Consider the following 23,472-nt stretch of genomic DNA (forward strand, 5'->3'; position numbering starts at 1 on the left):
CAGAACCTTTCAATCCTTTAAACCATGCTCTGGGTTGTAGGTAACAGAAGTCCAGCTCAACTCAATTTAAGTAACAAATAGAAAGACTTTATTGGTTCATGAATGAAAAAGGTCCGGAGGTGGGGCCACTCTCAAAGCTTATGCTGCACTTGATGTTACCAAGGACCTGGTGCTTGTTGCTTCTCCTCTCCCTTCAGCTTTCATGCTGAGAGTAATTTTGCCATGGTCCCAGGATGGCCCCTATCAAGATTCAGGATTACCTGCTTTCTCTTTCACATCCAACAAAGGCACTCAGAGTTGCTACTCAAAAGTCCCAGAATGTCCTTTCCTCTTTTTTTTTTTTTTCTCTTTCCTTTCTCTTCTTTATTCCCCTATCCACCCCTTCTCTTCCTTCCTCCTTCTATTTTATTGTACCGGGTATTGAAACCAGGGCATTTCCACTGAGCTACATCTTTAGTCCTTTAAAAACATTTTTTTTTTTTGAGATAATGTCTCTTTAAGTTGCCAAGACTGGGCTCAAACTTGTGATTTTCCTGCCTCAGCCTACCAGAGAGCTGGGATTTCAGGCACATGCCGTCACACCTGGTCACCCCCAGAAATCTTCAAAGTCCCTCTTTCTGAATATATCTACCTCATGCAGTCATATCTGGATCAATCACTTTGGTCAGAGAGGCGGACTATGTTATTGGTTTAGTCTACATTGAATGTTTACTCCTGGGAGTGGTGACAGCTGGTTCTGCCACGTCACTGAAACCTTAGCAGAAATGAGAGACTGCTGGGAAAGGAAATAGAGGAATGCATGCTGGAGATGCAACCAACATCCATCACATCCCTTGTTTTATGGATGAAAAGACTGAGACCAGGCAAGGGAAAGGACTGTCCAAGATGAGAGCAGAGCGGGGGCCACAACCCAGCCCAACCATATAGAAACCCTCCAGTGCTCCCACGGTACTTGATTCCTACCTGGTTCAGGCTGATACACCCAACACCCATGACGATCATGTTGGAACAATCAATTTCTCTGTAACTCTCATAGACTGCTTTGTAGTCACTGAATTTCAAACACCTTCATCAAGTTTTGAGGTCAAACAAAAACAACCTTGGGCCTTAAGGATTCTTGCAGCTGCAGGAATCAACCTCCTCTCTTCCTCCTCCCTTCTTGGGGCTTCCTAAGAACCAAATAGCTCTTGGTACTTTTAAGAGAAAAAAAACCCCTGCATTCTGATGTGCAAACATGATCGCATATTCATGCACTCAAAATCTAATTTTAGCTGCAAGAGGCTTCATTATAAGATGCTCACATAATTAAGCAGCTTTCTTCCCAGGGTTTTGGGGCCTGTCTATTCTTTTCTCTCATTTACACATCACTAGGATTATCAGAATGTGTTTTAGTTTCTTAAAATTATATATTTTGGTTTTTTCAAATTGATCCACAACAAGAGATAAAATCCATGAAAGGGACATGTTTTAACACAGTTTTGTGTAACCCCATATCCTTGCTATTAAAGTTGGAATCTGTAGATAGTCTTGCTATTCTGTTCTGACTCTCACTGTATTTGTTACACTCTGCTCTACAGACAGATCAGCTTGTACTGTGTGGCTGGTCAGGACAGTAGCCTCCGTTCTGAGGTGAGAGCTGGAGATGCCATCTAACTTGGAGAGAGCCAAATCGATTTTTCTCAGAAGCACAGATGCCTCACCCACTGCTAAGAGCCAGCGGTGGCTGTGAGCTCCATGCCACATGAACTGGTGGCACCCTCCTGAAAGGGGATGAAGCCTTGAGACATCTGGCAGCAGAGAATGTACCAACAAGCTCCCAGGAGCAACTCTGGGGCTTGCTGCACTCCCCAACTTCTGGGGTAGTGGGTGAAGTATAAGAGATCATGCCCTGGCTGCAGGCCTGGTCAATTCTCTCGACATTTTTGCTATACATAGCCTCTATGGTTTCAGACTTTGCCCCTGGATGGCCCTGAAGAGTGAGCTCAAACCTCAAATCTATCTCAGGAGGAGGTCAGCTTCTTTGCTGTCCTGCAATCTGATGCCAGATCTACTGCCTCTTAGAGAACATAGGTTTGCTCTGGGATGTAGACATGTCTGGCTTCTTTCCAAGGCAGCCTGGAAACTGTAATTCTCAACTGCTTCCATGCCCAAGGGAAATGGCTTTGTCAGGGGCTTTCAAGACACTTACAAAGACTGGTATTCTCAGCTTTAAGATGCAAAAATAAGTTCTAGGATAGCTTCACGTCAGGAAGGACACAGAGGCCACCGGGAGCAGAACAAACAAATGGGAACAATGTCACTACACAGAAAGAGACAGGGTGTGGCAAAAAGGCTGTGTGACAATACAATAGTGATAGGATGTGTCAGGATGAACACAGAGTGACACAGAGGGCTCTGCCACCAGAGGTCAGGCAGAAGCTGTGCCACAAAGGTCACATAGAACATTTCTATGACCCCATTGTGAGATCTACAGAGAATAGCTCTTGTTGATATGTCTGGACAACAGTCCCAGTGGCCCCAAGTGCACCCTCAAGGGTCTCCCATGTCCTCCTCTTTCCCCTCCTGTTGTCATATGGACCTCTTGGGTCTTGGACTCCCCTAGAGGCTTAGCCTCTGTCCTACCCCAACCCTCACACCCTGCTTCAGAGGCAGAGTGTGAATTGCCAGATTTCTTAGAAAGTGGAAGAAGGCAGGAGGTAGTCCCATTCTGAGGATCACTGACTTGATGTGAGTCAAAGGGCATGGCAGGGCTGAGCAGGTTGGTAAGTATGTGCATTGGCAGGGCAGGGCAGAGGTGTGAGCTTCACTCTGCCCACAGTACCTCACTACCCTGTCCAGAGAGAAGAGAGAGGCTGGGCTGCAGAGTTTACAGTGCCTGATAGTTAACGGCACATACCTTTATGCGATGTCAGAGAAGGTCAAGGCTGAATAGCCCAACATCAACAGTCTGTACACCCACTTCCATCCCTTTATGCTTGGAGAATGAATGCCTTTGTACTCTGGCATTCTAGAGCTGAGGGCTCTGGCAAGCAGGTCTGTGCTGGCTCTGGACACAGGGAGCCCAGGGCCTCTCAGAGCCCAGGGTGCATGTATGTGCACGTGCATGTATGAGAGATAGACAGCCAACCAGCCTCTGGACACACGCCCTGGCCCCTATGTGTTCGTGTCCCTGTGTGGCTGCATTTGCAAGGCTGGGCACATCTGGCTTACCCTGCGTAGGTGGCTTAGGCACATCAAAATGAGCACTGCGAGTGTGGAATCATGTGTAAGTAAGTGTCTGTGATGTGTGAGTGTCTGTCAGGAGTGTGTGTCCATTTGTATCTGTCCTGCGATGTGTCTGTCTGGGTTTGGCATCTAGATCAGGTCTCCCTGCATGTGAAGCAGCACCCGAGGGCTTCCCTGCTGACTGTGTGCAAGCAGCCACATGTCCCTCATCCCAGAGGTCCATGTCCCAGCAGCAGAGCAGGGGTATAGTTCCATGGCATGACTGCATCTTGCAGCAGAGGGGAACACTTGGGCAGGGGCCTATCATCTGGGCACGTACTCCCTGGGCAGTCCAGCCCAGTTGTGATCACGCAAGGCCTGGTCCACTGTCCGGATGTAGCCATTGATCAAGTCTTTCATCTCAGGGGTGAAGGGCTCTGGGTCATGGGGGCGCTGGCCATGCCGCCGGAAGCTGCCTTCCTTGTTGTTCTCCACGCAGAGCAGCCGGTCCTCGCTCACAGACACATTGAGGAAGGCCACCATCTCCCGCAGAGTGGGTACCAGGCTGCGGCGCAGCTCTTCGTAATGTACCACCAGCAGCCGCTTCCCGTACTTCAGCCAGTCCAGCACGTGTGAGGACCACCATGACGCGTAACTGTTCACGAAGTCTGGCCACTCTGGAGTAGACAGAGAAAGGACATGGTCAAAGGCTGCCTCACAAGACTGCTAGCCCCATAGGGCCTGCTCAGGAGAAAGAGGAAGCCACAGTTTCCATGGCCTACTGCCCGGGGCCAAGCTGCCTGCATCTCGTTGGAGCAAGACCCTTTGGTGACCTAATGTACATAATTGATTAATATCAGATTGGGCTTGGATATGTCCTAGGGATGTCTGGGGTATGATCATCTTGAGTCTGCCTTTCCTCAGCAGTGTTTCCTTGGAAATATAAGAAAAACATGTTCTGCTATGCACCACGAACTAGTTATCTCTGTGTGGACTATGATTTTCTTAACCTTTAGAGTGTACTTGGACAAGGAGACCTGGGAAGGGATCTGTAGTCCAGGCCATTGTGGCAGAACAGGTTCTTGGATGAGTGGCAAGGCCAGTCAGGGCATCTCTATACAGACAAACCACAAGTACCTTGACCATGTCCTTGGACTCTAAGCATGGGGGACAGCCAGGGTTTTCTACTGCTCCCTTTCTAGATCTAGATCTGCTTGGGTGCCCCAAGGAGAAAGATGCTTTTGGTGACTGAGTAGTATGTGCCTGGGATAAGGAAGCTTCTGGGCTTCCTGGTGAGTGAAGAGGCTGTGCTTGGTTTCCTGTTCTTGATCCTCTTATGTCAGACTGGGCTAGGTGAACCTGGTGTTTGACAGCTATGTAGTGTCCTGAGTGTTTCATTGTCAGCTTGGACCCATGATTCTGCTGGAAGTTAGACACACAGTGATACCACAGACAAATGTAGCCTCAAACTTTAGCAAATGATCTCCATGAGCTAGAAAATTAAGATGTTAATTTTTGCAAGGGAGTAGGGTATACTTTGTCAAGAGCCATCCCAGCACAAAGTGTCTCCATAATCAGGCTGTTAATATACCTGAAATATTAGGGTTTACATTCTTTCACTTTCAAATCACCCTAGGATTCCAAAACAAGAAAACTGAACCCAGATGAGGAACACAGCTTAATAAGGGTCATATGGCTTCCAAGAGGTAGAGGGAGAATCTGAGCTCAGCCTGCCCAACTAAGAGGGCTAAGCTCTTACTATGGTCCTGCATTTCAAAGGCGAGGTGGCAAGGAGGACCAGGATGGTGGGGGGGGGGCTGGTCTAGGTGGAGGACAATTGGGAAAGAACTGGATTCCAGTCTGGGACACTAATCAGGCCTCACTGTTGCACAGTGAAGTGGGGATGGACAGGCAGCTTGCCTGGTCATGATGCTTCACAGATCTCATCTCACCATCACCCTGCCTTGACACAGCTTGATGCCTGGCTCAATCTACATCACTTACCATTAGACCTGTATCTTTACTTTTTACTTCCAGGGGCTAGACAGTTATATGCCTTGAGTATAGGGCCTTGAACCCTGTAGTCTGGGCCCCTATGCCCTGGAGGGGTCTTAGTATATGTGGGACTTCAGTAACTACAGGATCATAGAGAGACTCTCTGAATAAAGCTTCTGGAGAGAATAAGCTAATCTGACTAAGAATCAGAAAATCTGGGTGTTATGGTCTGTATATAGCCCCTTGGGGGAATATATATATATATATTACAGGGTCTACAGGGTCTCACTACACAGATTGGACTCATAGTGATCCTCCTGTTTTCAGCCTCTCAAGTGCTGGGATTACAGGTGCACGACACCACGCCCAGTCTTAATCACCCTCTCAGCATGCCCCAGGGGTGGGGTAGGCATAGCAAACAGGGGTTTGAACCCCAGTCCCTGTGCCTGTCTAAGCAGGCACTTTAGTCTGCTGAGCTATCTGGCCAGCCCTTGAATTTATATTTTGAAACCCTAGTCTCCAATGGGATGAACATGAGGTCTTCAGGAGGTCACTGGGTTTAGATGAGGTCATGAGGGTAGAGCCCTTGTGACCTGACTTGATGTTCTGATAAGAGACATCAGAGTTTTCAATTTCTTTCACGTGAGGACATAGTGACAGGGTGGCTGCCTGCAAACCAGACTGAGGGGCTCCATAGGAGCATAGGAGGGGGTGAGCATGCTGAGCACTAACCACAGATTGGGGACCCATATTGTCTTTCCCCATGAGTTATCTGTGGCCATATCTTATGAGGCAAGGAGGAAGCTGGTCCAGTGGGTGGGTGAGGGTGTGACCAGGACCACCTCTGTGCAAAGCCTGTGCTCTTCTTTTAGCTCTATGTAAACTCTGGGTATGAGCAGGGGAAGTAAAGGGGCATGGATCATCCCACTACCCAGTTGGGGATGGGCAGAGGACATTCTTGGCCATCCAGTTGGCACATAAAGTACTACAGTGCATGGACTGAGCTGGCTTCCAAGGGATGGGTAAGAGATGAATTCAAAGCAGGCACAGTAGCACAAGTCCCCAGGAAAACTGTGCTGGTCCTGTATGCCAGAGGGCATACTGCCAGGGTCCTTTGCCACTGCCTTGCTGGTCCTCTGCTTACCTTTGCTCTTCCAATTGCGGTCTGGAGCATAGCCCAGGTGCCCAGCACATTTTCTGTTGAATTCAGCCACCAGGGACCTGTAGGGGTTCCGGATCAGCAGAATGGCTGAGTCAAACATCTCAATCTCCCTCTTGCCACTCTCATGGGTCTTCACACAAATAGTGCGCCGGCTTCGCCAGTGGTCCTTCTCGCCTTTGAACCCTGCCCAGGAGAAAGGAAAAGGCACCCTGTGGAGGAAGGTGTCTCTGTTCCTGTGGGGTGGGGTGGGGTCCCTACTTCCACAGCAGCAGGGGTTCTGATGCTGACTCATACAACCACTAGAGGGAAATCAGGATTGGGGATGAGAGGGTCAGTGATGGCCCAAAAGGGAGCACCAAGAGTGCCCATAGATAGAGCCAGGCAGTCTCCAGAGGAGTGACCCTGTCCCAAGGGAGGTGAAACAGAAGGCATCTGTGGGCGGGGAAAGATGGTATCTGCCAGACCAATAAGGCCAGTCACCTCTTGCAGGTCTCAAAGGTCAGGAGCAGAGGGCCTGACCATACCCTTTCATAGACACTGAAGATGCACACACACATTTGAGGCTTTTTCAGAGACAATTTCACATGGGCACTGTAGGCAACATTATGAGTTAAATAGCTATAGGCACAACCAGAAGAAGAGAGTAAGGCTTAGAGGGATTGTGTGGCTTGCTGAAGATTGCATAGCACCACATAAACAGTACCAGAGCACCCTCTGTATCCACTGTGTGTCCCTAGGTAGCCCAGTTTCTGTCTGCCTTCCCACAGTGGCGTCAGGATTCTCACCCTCAGGATCAATGGCCAAAGGACTAAAAGTGGCAGAAACCTCACCCTCTGATTTTATATCATGGACTACAACAGGCCTCCATCCTTGCATATACAGGGATTCTTCACCCAGGGCTATGGAGCAGGTTGGTCAAGGCTCCATAAATAGTATCTGAGTCCAACCCTGAGGAATCCAGGCCTGATTTCTATGAACGGAAACTTACTTACATTGACATATTTCTCTGGGGCCTCTTTTCTTTGCCCCTTGGTACTCAGAACTTTAATGGCAAGCAGGTGAGAAGACCAGACTCCACTTTTCCATCCATAGAGGAATATATGAATCCACAAAAGTTAGCAGTGGCTTGGACTTTCAATTGGCAATGAGAGAATAAGATCCTGTCTTTTAGCTTGCTTTCTGGTAAGTAGACTGGTCCAAGTACAGAACATAGGAACATATGGAAACAAATGATAGGGGAGATCAAATAGTTGGATGTCAGAGAAATCTTGGGAATTCCTCATCTGAACCTAGTCTTCTGGCCATACTCTAACCTAGTGCTTGTCATTCAGCTCTGGAGACAAGCTCCATCACTGTTAGTTAACTTACCTTGGGCTCTAAAGAACAAAATGAGCTTTTCTACTCATTGTCTATTAGTATACCTCACAGAACTAGAGAAACCATTCATGCAATTCATTTGGAATATAGACTAGCAAAAACAATTCTGGGCAACAAAGGCAAGGAAGAAGAGATTACAATTACTGACTTGAAATTATACTAAAAACTACTGTGATAACAACAGCGTGGTGCTGGTTAAAAAGAAAGAAAAGTAAAACTAGACCTGAAGATCAATGGGAAAGATTACAAAATGAGAAACAATTTCAAGTACACCATTATCTTTAACCAAGGGGTCAAACACCTTCAATAGAAGGATAGTCTCTTTAATAAATGGTGCTGGAAAAGCTGGCTTTTCACATGCTGAAGACTAAAACTAGACCCATATCAATGCACTAAACTAACATCAAAATGGATCAATGATCTAAATGTTAAAGTAGAAACACTAAATCTGCTGGAAGAAAGAGTAGGTAGAACTCTTGAACACTTAAATGTAGGTAAAAACTTCACGAACAAAACCCTGATGGCACAGAAAATACTACAAAGGATCAACAACTGGGATCTCATCTTATTAAAAAGCTTTTACCCAACAAAAGAAATAACCAACAGAGTGAAAAGACAACACACAGAGTGGGGAAATACCTTAGACAGATGTTCCTCAAAGGACTAATTCCTAGAACACATAAAGAATTGAAAAAAATCAGATCCCCCAAATTTAAAGACCCAATCCATAGAAGGAGATATGAAATGAATAAATGCTTCTCAGAAAAACAAATGGTAAATAAATATATAAAAAATGTTCAACATCACTGGTCATTTGCAAGATGTAAAGTACTCTGAAGGCCATTGAGATAGCTCAGTGGACTCATTGCCTGCTTAGGCAGAGACTGGAGTTCAATCCCCAGCACCATATGCTGGGCTGGCCCCATCCTGGGGCACACTAAACTGGTGACCAAGACCTGAAGTGGTGAGGCAGACCTGTAATGCCAGCGCTGGAGAGGCTGAAAACAGGAGCATTACTATGAGTCCGAGCTCAACAAGACAAAACAAAACAAAACAGTACTCTGAAAAAGGATGTTGTGCGCTTTCCTAGGCTCATTGACAATCTCAAGAAGTTTCTATTTCTCTAGGATGATATTGATAGTGTTATTTTTGGCTAAACACAACTCTGGTTAAAGAAGATCAGACAGAATTCCAACACTAGACTACAGAGTAATACATTTTGTCAAATTTAGATGCCACTTGATTTGTCTGAGGCATCTTATTCTTTATTTTTAAACAGCACAGATTTGAGCCATTTAAGTTAATTTACTTGGCAAAGGAGACCTCTTATTTCTACAAGGGAAAGATTAGAAATCATAAACCTCTTAAAGATTTTTGAACCTATTTAAATAAAATTGCATTTTGATGAGCTACCCCTTGCCTCAAAAATAAACGGAGGGGGGAATGAGTAGACTAAGTGAGTTCTGCTCCTAATTAATGAAGGTTCTAACAATGAAGGAAAATTCAAGTAATGTTTCTAGAGGGAAAGTCCAAGCTGTTGGCCTTTCTTTTTGAACCTGGAACAAGCAGTGTTTTGTGATGTTCCATGCAAAGTTTAATCCCGGGGCTGGCTGCACCAGCATCCCATGAAAACTTGTAGAAATGCAAAATCCCAGGCCCTGGGTCAGACAAACTGAGTCAGACTGGGAGTGTGGCCCAGGATTTTGTTCCAGAAAGCTCTCTAGGGGATCCTTATGCGTGCTGAAGTGTGAGAGGCACTTCTTAGTACCTTGCAGAGGTTGGCTGGTGAGCAGGTAGGTAGTCTGGGCTCTCTAGATCCCTTGCAGACCCGACTCACCTTTGTTGTATAGGGTTCCATCGAAGTAGTAGCTCCCTGTGTAGAAGCCCGTAGCATGCTCAATGAGGTGCCTTGCCCACGTGTTGCCGGCTCCTGGGAAGCTTGATAAAGCCACAAATACCTTGGATTTGTTGGGAAGGAACCTTCTGTCTGTACAGCGTGTGTCTGAAAGTAAAAATGTCATTAGTTACTCACCTCCAGGATGACCTACACACCCACTACTGGGCTCCTAACAGTGGCGCAGGTGAGTCAAAATTCAACAGATGGGAAAGTGGAGGTCCTGAGAGGGAAAGGGATTTTCCACCCATAGCTTGGCTGCACAGATCTATGATTGGACAAAGAAAGCCCATGACAAGGCTTCCCATAACCGATTCAGGAGTAAGCATCAGGTGTATTATGGACCCTTGCCCCCCCCCCCCCGTCTCCATAGCCACAGAGGAACCCTGGCTCAAGCATAGATAAACCCAGATTTTGCTGGAGGTAGTAGATGGGGGGTTGTGTCCAGCCACAGTAAACCAGCATTGGACTTATCTCAGACAGTCATCAAGACACCACTGGCTTCAGGTATTTTAGACAAGTGACTCTCTGAGTTTCATTTCACTTCACGAGGGCTGCTGCAAGAAGCACATGAGTCACCAGAAGATTGCCCAGCCCTCCCTGCTGAGCTGAAGCACATCAGGGCTGGCTAAAGCTGGGAACATTCCCACCCATCTGCTCATTCTGCACCAGCTCGGCCAGCCATGATGCTCCTACCAAAGAGGACTCTAGGCCTAGAGCCCTCAGAGGCCCTACGCAGCCCCTTCCCCCTAGGCCTGGCCTCACCATTCCCATTCTCTCCACCACTCACTGTGAGGTAAGGGGCTTGGCACCCATCTCTCCTTGTCCAGCGTTAGGAGTGTGTACTCAGGCATACCTGGCTTCTCTTAATCCTGGAAGCTTGCCCTGACCTGAGACCAGAAGCCACGGCCCATGTGAATGTAGAGCTCACCTTGCACAGGAGTCTGGTAGACCTCACAGTAGCCAGCTGTCGTCTGTGCCTCAGGGGCGGGGCTACACAGCGTGCTGTCCACAGCATCCCGCAGGTTGAACTGGGGTGTTGGGTAGGCACAGTAGCACTCCCAGACCCGCAGGACAGCCAAGGGAAACTCCTACCAGGGGAGGAGAGAGACAAAAGCACCCAGGGTGAAGGTGAAGGCCAGGCCTCCCCCATCATAGGCCCTAGGCTGGACAGGATGAGGGTACAGTAGCTTCATAGGGTCAATGGGGAGGCCCACAGCCCTCCACGCCATGCCTTGGGTTCAAATCCAGGAGGGAGACAGCAACAAGACATGACTTTTGTGCCCTAGGAGCTCAGCATCACCCAAGGACAAGTCCACAGTCACACACAGTTGAGCAGCACTTTGCTTCACAGGTGAGTAAAGCGTATGAACCTAAGAGTAGAGTATAGACCTGAGACATCTAGGTGTTTGTCTGGGAGGGAGAAGTTCCTGGCGAGGGCACGGGCATGCCTAGATGGTCTAAAATATTCCAGAGCTCAATGTGTCACATCATCAGTAACAGATCTCCAGACCTGAGAGGGGACTGAAATTCCCTCTGAACTCTGTTGCCAGCTTTCTCCACGAAAAGACCTAAACTAGTGGTCCTTGCCTGAGGCCCACAGAAGGGCAAGGATGGATTCCCATGTGGTCATCTTCCCAAAGGTGCAAGTGGTGGGGAAGTGCATGCGTAGTTTCCACCTAAGGTGCTCAGAGAGGGGAGGTGCACCGCTGGGGAGGCCCTGGAAGCACTTGGCAGTCTCTTCCGTAGGTTCTTGCTCCCCAGTGGGACAACTGGTGAAAGAGGGGTGCTGACTTCCTGAGGATGTAAATGTATATTCTGGCTCACTGGGTAACTGGCCAAGGTGCTCTATCTCTCTGAATCTCACCATTAACAAAAGATACTTTGTGGGTTATCCACTTTGTTATGATAATGGCTAGGTGAGATGGGTCCACACTGCCCAGCCCTGAGCCTGGCGCACAGTAGGTGCTTCACAAAAGAATGGGATATCTTTGGCCTCCTCACTCTTTTGGGCACCAAATATATCTTATTAAAAAATGTATCCACCTACCTCTCATAGTTTTCTGTGCACCTACTATGTGCCAGCCACTAGGTAGGACATTTAGCCCCATTCCTGCAACTTGCAACCCAGGGACAGCAGGCCTCCTGGAGCATAGAAAGATGAGAAAGTAGTCTTTGGGGCATTCACGAGGGAGAAGGGAGGCAGAGGGCGGAGAAAGCTGCACATTGCTAAGGGAAATGCTGCATAAATCTTTTTATTTTTTGCCTACAGCAAGAAATCTCATAAATAAATAAATAAGAGAAAATCAATAGCGTTTTCTGTGTGCAGCAGGCTAAAGCTGAGGATCTCAGCACTCACGTGAGACAGCAGACAGAGTTGAAGCAGTCATGCAAGGACGATGCAGAGCCTCGGGGAGCATGGGGAGCAACCCAGGAGGGGGTGCAAGGAAAGGATGATGGATGCCCCCCACCAAGACAGTAGAACCGATGAGCACAGCACAGCCTCTCCTCCATTCCCAGATGTTCCCAGGAAACGGTTTCCCCAACCTCCCTCATTCTTCTCAAATTGAGCAGGCCACCGCTCTTGAGGTGAGTGCGTGATGGGCTGCCCAGCCCCATGAGCATCTCTAACCAGCCTTCGAATGTGTGTTCCCCACCTCCCTATTCAGTGGTCATTGAATTCTGTGGCCTGACCTCAATGTAAACACTGCTGATTTTTCAAAAAGGAATGGTTTCCTGCTGATGTGAAAACATGAAAAGCAAATCTGAGAATTATAAGCTCCTGCCTCTGTAACTCCATCTTTCCTCTCTCACAGAGTCCTTCTCTTTCCTTGCCCATAGCAATACCTGCCTCCCAGGAGCTGCAGACATAGGCAGGCCAGATCCAAAGGAGCACACAGGGGCTGGGTTGGGCCTCCTGTGGTTCTGGCTACATGTGCTGTGATAGGTGGAATTTTGTGTTCCAAATTCACCTGCTGAAAGCCTAACCCCAGTATTTCAGAATTGACCTTCATTGGAAATACTTTTGCATTTTCTTCATTGCTGGGACAAAATACCCAATGCCTGCAATGTAAAAGAGGAGAGGTTCATTTTGGTTCACAATTTCAGCCCATGGTTTCCCACTGGCAGAGACAGGATGTCAGAGAACAAAAGTGGAAAAGATGCTCAACTCACAGCAGACAGAAACCAGGCAGGGAAGGAAGGAGCTGGTGACAAGAACAGCCCTTCTGGCCCATGTCTGCAGTGATCCATCTTCCACTGGCCCTACCTTCTAACAGTACACTCTGAGATCCACCATAGCATCCCACAGGCCAGCTGTCTTCCACACCCATGAGAGTTTGGGGAGGCATTTTAGATCCAAACTGCAACAAAAGTCTTTACAGAGGTAAGTGAAAGGAAGACACTAGTGTGGGCCTACCCTGTTATGACTCTTGTCCTTGTGGAGAGACTAAGACACCCTACAGACCTAGGGACAATCATGTGAGGCCACCGAGAGAAGGTGACCATCTGCAGGCCAAGGAGAGGGCACAGGAGACATCAGTCCTACAGTATCTTGACCTTGGACTTCCTGCTTGCAGAACTCTAATAAAGCAAATGTATGTCATTAGCTGTGGTAGTTTTTTAGTGCAGCCTGGGATGCCTAAGACAATGGCTGTCTTGCTGTTCCTGATCACAAAAGCCAAAGCGCAACCCCAGAACCTTTACACATGCTCTTCCATCTTCCGCCTGCAGAGTTCTTCTGCCTGATATACTCTCTCCCTCACTTTCTGCAACTCCTCTTCTCCTCACCACCCATATCCAAGCTGCGACACCCTTCTTACCTCCAGCAGCACATCCTATTCTTTCACTGTGCACTCTACTTTTGTGTAGGGACTTCATGAATGAAATTGTCACGGTCACTCTGCCTTGATGAACAGGCATAAAGACAAGCAGCACTTTCACTATGCCAGAGGGGCCTTCACCCCTTCCTCACCCAGAGCACCTGCTATTCCATTGCTGTCACGACAGGCTAGTTTTGTCTCTTCGAGGATGCCATATAAATAGAATCACCCAGTACGTGTTTTTATGCACCTGGCTTCCTTCATTCAGACAAATATTTGCTAAATCCATTCATAGTGGTTTATGCACTGGTAGATCACTGCCCTACATTGGCATATAGTATTTCATGTGCCAATGTGCTGACACGTTGAATCATTCACTTGATGGACACCTGGACTGTTTCCATATTTAGCTGTTTTGAAGAGGGCTGCTTTAAATATTCTTATACAAGACATTTTTAGTGGATCGGTTTCTCATGGGTAAATACCTACAATTTCTGCCTCATTTTTCTCCATTGCATTTATCACCACACAACATACTATATACCTTACTTACTTATCTGTTGATTGTCTGCCTCCACCGTAAAGGACTTAAGTAGGGAAAGGATTTCCATGCATTTTGTACGTCTTGCTGCAACCTCAGTACTTAAACAGTATCTAATGTGTGGCAGATGCTCAATAAAAGTCTGATTGATGAATAAATGGCTAAACAAATGGATATTTTCCAGATCTGACTCCCTCAGAAGCTGGACAAGCAAACTTGGGTACCATCCTTCTGCTGGTCACAGGGTCTACAGCACCACTCCCCATGGGGCAGGCAGAGCCCACAGCATCTGAGCAAGTCCTGACCAACATCAGGATACCGGATGTGGGGCTCTGCTGCCCTGGGGTTTCTGCTCAGAGCAAGGACAGCCACCCAGCAAGGCCAGTCTGCTCAGGGCACGCGTGCTCCATTTTCCTCCCCAGTGGTAAGTGCACTGTTGGTGCAGCGTTCGAAATCTTTCATCCCAAGGCTGTGGATTGGGCTGCCCCCACCAGTGACCCAAACCTTTTTGCTTCCTTGAGTGGATTAAACTGTCAAGTTTCCGGGGTTTGCAGAGCAACGGGAGAGCTGCAGACAGTAATGTGGTTTTATTTACAACATAACTGCTTCAGCAACATCACTGGATTCTGAAAACACAGAACAATTTTCAGCCTCTTGGGGATTTCTAGGACATGATTTCCATAAAAATTAAATATTGATGAATCTTATCTCTCTGCCAACTTCCCAGCTCTCCCCTACCTCCACTCCAAGCTTCAGTGAGAGAAAAAAAGAAAGAGTAGAGAGAAAGAAAAGGGTCAAAGAAAAGCAGGGAAAGAGAGCATAGACATGGGATTGTTTTAATCAAGCAGAAGGTGAGGGGTCACATGGGGATGGGTCAGTCTAAGTCTGAGGCATGATGGAGGTACTTGGGGTGTCCAGGATGGGAAGCCAGGTGGGGGCTGGAGAGGGCAGAGGCCATAGCTGGTGCCTAAGCCAGGTCATGACATTTCACGGGCAGGACTCTGTGGGTCAAGGGGTCTTACATGCAGGGGCTTGGCCTGAGGGCAAGGGGTCAAGAAGTCGACATTTCTTTGTGCGTGGAACAAGGGCCAGGGCAGTCTCATCTGTACCTCCTCCCCTCCATTCCAATCCTTCCTTGACTAGCATTTGCAGGATTTCTAGTACTGCTCAGAATGAAAGAGATTGATTTTGAGATCACAGAAAGGGAAACTGAGGCTTAAAAGTAAGTGGCTAACAGTCAAAGATCTCCAGCCAGGTAAATGAATGGGCTTAGAAACCAGCCTTCCGGACCCATGGCCCAGGGCTTTACCTCAGCACAACTCAGCTTCTCAGAGGCCACCTCATCTCTGTGCTACATTTCTAGTGACATCTACAGATTACCCTCTCACTCCAGGGAAGTCCTCTACATGCCAGAGGAAGACCTAGACACTCAAGGGATGAAGGTGTTCACAAAAGTGGCTAAGGAAATGGGAGTCAGAGGGACAGACCTCTGCTGGCAGGGCAATGTCAGTTTGTAGGACAGCTCACCCACTGATACTGTAACTGGAATGGGGCTCTGTAGGGTTGAAAGTGGTGGCAGGTGGGCAGGAAAAACAGCCTAAAGCTTGCAATCAGGAGCCTTTGGCTCTGAACCCCATTTGTGGACGCTGGAGAAGCCACTGGCTATCTCTGGCCCTTGGCTTATCATTTGTAGAAGGGGCATGGATTAGTGATTAAGGACTCTGAAGTCTATAAGTTGAGTTTAAATTTAGGTAGACTGATTTGATTCCTCCTTTCAAAAGAGGTGTTTAAGCATTAAAATAGTCTCTAGGTGGTTTTCAGAGAGTAGCTACTCAGCAGCTTGGATGGTCTGAAGTGGGTGAGGTTAGATGCATGGAGCTGGAGGCTTCAACTCTGTCACCCCCAGCATCTTCTCTATGCAAAGGCTAACTCACCAGACCCCAGCCTGTTTAGCTGTGCAGCACTTAGCACACACCCTGCCCCCACCACACACATTAACTGGTGCTGGACTGACTGTTCCACAGATAGAAGAAAAGGCCAGGCATGATATGATAGTTTGGGGCAAAGATCAGTGTGACTCTAGATGCCTTATGGGATGAGCCATCCAGTTGGTGGCTTTCTGAGGACCTACATGCAGCAGAACTGACTTGCCCATTTGACCCTCCCATTAAAGCCAAAGACTCATCTGAAAGAAGAGTTTGTGAAGTGTGGTACTCAGACCCCCTAAACAATCAGGATTTTGGGGAGCCCAGGTTTCCACCAAGCTGGAGAAGGATCAGCTCCATATCATAGGTCATTTTCCAGACAGACAGAAGAGTGGAACATCCAGTGCTTGTAAACATACACCTAGAATAAAGACCAGCTGTAAAATGTCATAACTATTTGATGTGGTAAAGTTATAGGTGAGTTTTCTTTTTATATTTAACAAATGTTTCAAATTTTCTAAAACAGATATTTATGACTTTTATAACCTAAGAAAAATGAATCTGCAAAAAACAAAAACAAATAAGTGTTCTTAGAAGCACACATAGGGCCTGATATTGTAGGTTCTCTATCGATGTTTGGAAAATCCAAAGCAGCTCCTTTTTTTTGTTATTGTTGCTTTGAAATAGGGTCTTGCTATGGAGCCTCAGCTGGCCTTGAACTCACTATGAAGCCCAGTCTGGGCCCAAACTCATGGCAATCCTCCTACCTCAGCCTTCCCTGTTCTGGGATTACAGGGGTGCGCCACCATATGTGGCTTTAGCAGCTCTTTCAGTCACTTATCGGACAGTTGGTGGCAAGAGAAAATTCTTCAGGTTGAGGTAGTATTTCACAAAATCCACGCTCTCACAGATCACCCCCTTGCCAAGGACATGAGGCTGGGTGCCCCAAGGAGACCAGGCATCTACCTGGGGCAGACTATGTCTGCAGGGATCCAAGTGGCTTTAGTGAGAGCAGCCTCCCAGGGAGAACAAACAGGCTCCACATTAATGCAGGCCGGTGCAGTTCACAGGTGGCCAGGTTAGTGCCACCATTAAATGGCCAAAGGGGAAGCACATTAGAACAAATGTCAGTGGGAAAACATAAGGTGCTTAATATTCCACATGCAAAAGAGGTTAAAAGAGGGCAAAACCAAAACACCATTTCTCTACCTTCTTTTCCCACTATAGTTTTATCAGTAGAGCCACTGGCAGCTGCTAAGAGAATAAAGATGAGCTCCCCTGGCATAGCAACCCGTAAAAGGGACTCTTGATTATTCATTAGTCACCTGTTTACAGCCTGGGTTAGAGTCCATACTCCAGCACTAATCCAGAATCTTATTCTCACAAATAGGCCCCCTACCTGCATGCAAATATCAGCCCAGATTGGAACTGGTAGCTGTGCAAATATCCATATTCCCCTCCGCTCACTCACACTGTGTGCCTAAACCAAGCAGACGATAGGATCTTGAGAGCCACTGAGGAGGGGTAGCCTTCCTTTCATCTCCAACAATCCTGCTGGAAATTAGACAAGACCACGGTATGGGGCTTCAACAGCATTTTATGTGGGTCAAGTCCTTACTGGCAGAGAACTGGACCATTAAGATGTTGATGTACACCCCAGTCGTCTCATGGCTCCCCATATTCAATGCCTCTCAGAACTCCCTAAATTCACTTTCACTAACTGGAAAAAAAGATGAGAGATTTTTCATCTAGGGACACAAATAAGCCTCAGAGCATAGCTCAAAAGTTGGGGTGAAGCCAGGAGAGTTTCCCCCTTTTCTGCCTCCCAGCTCTACTTCTTGTAGCTCCCAGCAGCCCTCCTTCCCTGTCAGTTCCAATTCAGGCCCTGGCCTCCCACCCTCAGGCTTTGCTGTGCTCTGCTGAATGTCTTCTTTGAGCCTATTACCTCATCAAAGTCTTGGGAAACATTTTCAATGGCTGCCTTACAGTCCAGTCTACAGTGCGAGTATCGCTGAGCTGTTCCCACCTCATAGGGCATCTCAGCTGCTTCTTGGGCAAATGATGCTAAGATAAAGCTGCCTCTGGGATAATGGAAACATCACCGGCCTTTCCAGAGACAGAGCACTCGGACTTCAGAAAGCACAGGCAGAAGACCCATGTACATCTTTTCTACCACCTTCAGCATTCAGCAGAGAAAAGGAGAAATGGTACCCTGCTGAGGCTGAGGCCAGGTGAGGCCAAGCCTGACTTCTCTTGCACAGAATTCAAAGCCTGGAGGCAGAAGTCAGCAGGTGGGGAGGTGGGTTAGCCTGGACATTGGTGACCACATATTCAAGCAGGTTTTCTAGTGTTGTAGGTCTCAACCAGGGGCAATTTTGCCCTCTTGGGGACCTTGGTCAGTGTCTGGAGTTTGAATGGTCACAGATGAGGGAGGAGTTGTTATTGGCATTTCATGAGTAGAGGCTAAGGACATTGCTAAATATCCTACAATACTGTTATGGTTTGTGTCTAGGTGTCCCCACAAAGCCTCACTGTAGTTATGGGGCAGCTTCTGGAGTTTGCCATTGAGTATTGTGGGTGTGGATGCTGCACCTGCCCTGAGGCAGGCAATTTGCATTACAGTGTAAGGAGGCAACAGAGGCTAAGATGCTGCCTGAGTTTCAGCTCTTCTCTTTGCTCTCTGCTCTTTGCCATTGCAATGAAAGGTTGCTCTCAGCCATGTACCTCTTTGCCTTGGAGCCAGCCTAGTATGGACCGAAACCTCCAGTAACTGTGAGCTAAATAAACCTTTCCTTCCTTCATTTTGAGTGTCCGGTTTTTTGTCTCAGCAACAAGAGAAGAATAACTGAGACAAATACAAATAAAAGAGAATTCTCCAACCCACAAAGCCAGCTGTCGCACGGCTGAAAGATGGGGCTGTAGCGTGATGTCAAAGGTGAGCTCTGCTTCTGTAGCATCCCTTCGGTCTCCTTGATCCTTCACCAGCTCTGCTGCTCATCTTGCTCCCGAGCATCCCGCCTGCAGCTGTTAGTGTCCTGCTAGGCACTCCAGCCTCTCCCTCCCATGCCACTTGCTGCTACCTGCTTCCCACTGGAAAAAGATTCTGAACTTTAAGGTAGAAATGCAAGGCCATCTGCCACATGTCCCCACCCCGTCATGCCACTGCATGCGGCACTACTCAGGCTACACGGGCTGCTTTCCTTCCACCTCGGTCCTGCCCTGTGCTTGTCCCTCTTGCGAACACTGCCCCCAAATGTTCCTGCAAGTTGTCATTCCTTCCCCTTCTAAGTCTCTCTCTCCTTCCAAACTTTTCTTACCCTGTTTAGGTGCCTTGCCTTGCTCTGCCCCACGTGAGTCATCCGAGTTCCTGTCTCAGCGCCTTCCTAGCCACAAACCCTGCATTCTGAGTGGGGCTGAGTTCCATCCAGAGCTGGGATCTGCTGCCCCCCAGCACACAAGTTTACCCATTGTAGATATCGGATGTGTTTTGCCAAATTCCACTAAATACGCTTTGTGGAGACCTGCTTTCAACTTCAAAGCTGGAAGTGCTGACTGTTCCTACAGCTGCAAAATCCTGCAGCTACAAACAATAGCACCGGAGGAAGCACACACCCTCCAGCCCCATCCGACAATACAGACTGGTCAGGATAAGGGGCTGGCCGTCAGCACAGATTCCAGCGCTGTGTGCTTGGAGGCACAGGCACTTCCAAGAACGCTGGGTGCCCCTTCCATGCACGTCTGGCCTGCACAACTCAGAGTTGCCTATACAGGGCCTGCCAGCAGGTAACTTGTCCTTGAAATGTACCATGAAGGGAGTTGGACAAGGTGCTAAAGTGTAAAGTGGCTTAAGATCCCAAGAGCCTGCGGGCATCTTTTGGCACATACTCCGCTGTGAAATTGCAGCATCTGGATTTGTGCCAGTAAATATGAAGAAAGGCTAAAAATAGAAGTTGAAGAGTTTTAAACCTTTAAATTCTTGTCCGTAAGCACAAGGCAGAACTTTCAGGATACTAGGGGACTGATTGCCTGAGGGGAAGCATCCCCAGAACACCTGGGTTTTTGCCCAAGAAACTGCTTTGAACTACCTTCCCCCAAAGAAGGATTAGAAGAGTAGCTGGTTCCTTCTTGGACATGGCCGGAAGAGGTGTAACATTAGTACACCTTTGCCCAGGGCAACCTGGCAAAGTTGACTGAAATCACAATGGCCCGGACTCTAACTCAGCATTTCCTCTAAGAGTTGTTTTTAAATACATCCACTTACACAAAATGACCCAACCATAGTCATTGCTTGCAAAGCAAAAGACTAGAGAGACACGACCTAAATGCTTAACAGTTGACGACTGGTTAAATAAATTATAGGACATCTGTGTGATGGGGAAAAGAAACCACCCTCTGCACTGGTGTGGAATGGCCTAAGGTGGATCACCTAGCGGAATGGGTTCCGTGCAGAATAGGATGTGGCTTGCTGCCATCTGTGGAGTTTGTGATGGAACACAGGCTGCAGTTGCTTGAATATCTCTGAAAGTGGACAGGAGAAGCCAGGATGCCATGCTGCTGCCAAGGATGGGGGCTGGGTAGGTGAGACTTGGGCATCTTGCTACTGTGAACCCAGTGCCCACTCAAAACTCAGCTGGCGCATTCAGGGCACACAGGCTGCCCACACCCTCTTCTCTGTTTCCTCCCATGTCTTCTGTCTCTTGCTTTTGTCACACAGAGACGCTGTGGTGTGGCTGATTCCCCCTCACACACCTCTGGAAGGAGCGGTGGTGTGGGAGCCAGGCCTGCGACACGGGTCACTGGGAGCCTGATGGTAAAGGCTCTCAGCCCTGCAAGTCTGCCTTGCTGCCTGTGGCAAACAGTACTCTGAACAGTTCTTCTTGCACACAGCCGGGAGGATTAAAGCGGACTCCCTATGGGAAAGCTTTGGCCAGACTCCTAGAGGTTGCTAACCAAGGGAGGCCTCCATGGGCCTGCTGTGGACTGGCAGAAAGAGTGCCTTTGATTCCAGCAGAGAGGTGTCTCTGGAGAGCTTCTGAGAGCTGCAGGTGTGAAGGATGCCTGAGAGGTGGCTTATTCCCTGGTGGACATAAGCAGGGGCCAGTAGCTGAGCAAGTATCCGCACTGCCTTCCCCACCCCCACATCTCTGTTCCCAGGAGCAAAGAAATTCACAAGCTAGACATCTACAGATCAATAAATTGCCTTCTGGATTGGCTGCAGTGTCCTATGAACCCCGACACCCAAAAGCATCCTTGCAAGTGGCCCCGGAAATACTGGTGATAGAGTAGAGCCACTTCAAAGGCTTGGACAGGAGCAGGAGGAATGCACCTGAGAAAGGCTTTGTTCTCCTCCACCCCTGGGAGAAATCTCTGTTGGTGGAGGGAGACAGTCTGAGATAGCTGAGGAGACAGGAAGCAGGAAGAAGGCAGAGTTCAGGGTGGGTGGGGAGAGAGGCAGGAAATACACACGTTTAGGTCACATCTGCCTCTGGGAAGCATACCCCCTGCACCCGTGAAGCTACAAGCAGGTTGTGGAGCTGGCTGAGGTCAACTTCTAGCTTTACCACTCAGGAACCTCAGGCAGACTGCTTAATCACCTTCCCTCAGTTTCCTCAACTGCAGAACATAGATCATCATAGTACCTATCTCCTAGAGGTCTTAGAAGGAATAAAGGAGTCAACACACACAAGTGCTTGGAGTAAAAGCCTGCATGGAATAAACCATCAGTAAGCGTTAGCTTCTGTGATCATCATTGTCACTGTCATTGTCCTCATCTTCATAACCACCAGCAAGGCCCTACACTCTGCTTGGATCTGGTCTTTTATGTAGCAAGTGTTGCCAAAGGCTCCACTAGGGTGCATGAACCCCAGCACATCTGCAGCAGTCCTGAGCCCCAGCCTAACACTATCTCAGGCCATTTGTAAAGCCTCAGCCACTACCCAGCTGGAGACAGCTGGACCCTAGCCTAAGACCTTAGAGATCTCTGCAGACAGCCTGCAGGGGCTCACCGGCCTTGATTTACACTCCTCTAGCCCTGCCTCCAATGAGCCCTATCTGTCCTTGACCAACTCCCAGTGAGAACAGGCATAGGACAGTGGCCTCTGGTGCCCAGCCTAGCCCTTGCAGTCACTCTACTTCTCAGCCTGTGCTGAACCAAAGGAGCAGGTGCATCCATGGCCCCTGCAATCAGCTTCACAGCCCAACGCTGTCAGCACAAATAACGGAAAATCCATCAGCTGTCCCCAAGTCCCAAGCCAGCATCTTCTTGCATCCAAACCAAGTCAATTTAACATCTGACACTGGTGCCAAGAGCTCACATCCAGAAAGGCGCATTCCTTTCAGCTTTACAACTTTCCCTGACAATTCCCTACTCAGCCTCCAATCCCTGACCATAGCTACGAGCTAAGTGCCAGCACTCCCGTGACGTCAGATGCATGGCCTGCCTCTCTCCCGCGCTTTGCTCCTCAGCTCCTATGCAGACCATCAAGGTGGATACCACCCCTTCTTTGGAAGCCACCTCACACACACTGGATCATTAAAAGGTTGAGAAAATCATAACGGATCTTACTTTCTGGGAACAAAATCCTGAGCACATCTCCACAGTCATGTTGGCTTGGATCAGGGAGGTGGGGAAGGCATGTGTGACATTCTCTGGCAGTTGGAAGCACCCACGGTAGGTGGCAGTCCGCCCTGTGGGGAAGGAAATGGGTTTCTGGTGAGACATGGCATTCATGGTTATTGGTACCTATTACAAGGAAAAAGGCTTGCTTTGGTTCCTGAGATCCATGTAAATAGTCAAGAGGGCAGATCTTAAATCAGAGAGGAAAAGTTGTGCCTGGTGAGCATCCACATAAGCCAAGCTCCTGAGAGAAAGGTGCTGGGACCTTGTTTGTCCAGGATCATTGACAATGGACCACTTCACTGGGATGACTGAGCTCAGGTTTTGATTCTCCTGCCAGTTCTCTGGAGATGGTGCCCTCCTGTCTTTCCCCTCTCCTTCCTTTCCTTCATTCAGCAGATTTGCCGTGTACATTTATGAGGTGCCAGATTCTACAATGAGTGACCTGTAGACAGCTGTATATCCTCTGATGACATGCACTAAAAGAAAAGCAGACTTAAGCTTCTGAAATCCTGCCTGTTGGCTTTGTCACTGGAGGCAGACCCCTGCTTTGAGTCTTGGCAAGGCTGGCCTTACACTGCTCTTGAACTCCTACCTGAATTCTAGGGATACTCTTCAAACCTATGGCATAAAGAAAGATTCCTGCCAACTTATTCTCTAGACTGTCAGATGGACAAGCTCAGCTCTCTCACTGGCTCCTTTGATGCTGAACCAAACTTTTGGAATATTCTGGCACCAACCACTTCCAGACTCAGCAGTTTCTCTAGGTAATGTGCTGATCACATACTCATTTGCACAGATCTTCCCAAGCTTGGTGTGTTCCCCCAGTTCTTTCTGCCTCCCACTCCTCCTGACCAGCAACAAAAACCCTCTCACCAGCCTTAGCCATCCAGCAGGGAGAGGGTGCTTTCCATGCTATAATGCCTAAACAATGCCA

At 48.2% G+C, this 23,472-nt stretch overlaps 1 protein-coding gene across 2 annotated transcripts in view; it reads right to left on the minus strand.

Moving 5' to 3' along the window:
* Positions 1 to 530: 530 nt before the first annotated feature.
* Positions 531 to 23,472, minus strand: part of Wscd1 (WSC domain containing 1) — a 45,194-nt gene continuing 22,252 nt past the window's right edge. For both annotated transcript variants that reach the window (XM_023723376.1, XM_004638313.2), the window contains exons 5-9: positions 22,485 to 22,606; positions 10,564 to 10,723; positions 9,576 to 9,740; positions 6,344 to 6,544; positions 531 to 3,881 (exon numbers count right to left, since the gene is read on the minus strand). In XM_023723376.1, coding sequence (XP_023579144.1) covers positions 3,529 to 3,881; positions 6,344 to 6,544; positions 9,576 to 9,740; positions 10,564 to 10,723; positions 22,485 to 22,606 — 1,001 coding nt within the window. In that variant the 3' untranslated portion in view covers positions 531 to 3,528. The remainder of the gene's footprint in view (positions 3,882 to 6,343; positions 6,545 to 9,575; positions 9,741 to 10,563; positions 10,724 to 22,484; positions 22,607 to 23,472) is intronic.

The sequence above is a fragment of the Octodon degus genome, unplaced genomic scaffold (assembly GCF_000260255.1).
Source record: "Octodon degus isolate 3935 unplaced genomic scaffold, OctDeg1.0 scaffold00098, whole genome shotgun sequence".
In the NCBI taxonomy this organism is placed as follows: domain Eukaryota; kingdom Metazoa; phylum Chordata; class Mammalia; order Rodentia; family Octodontidae; genus Octodon; species Octodon degus.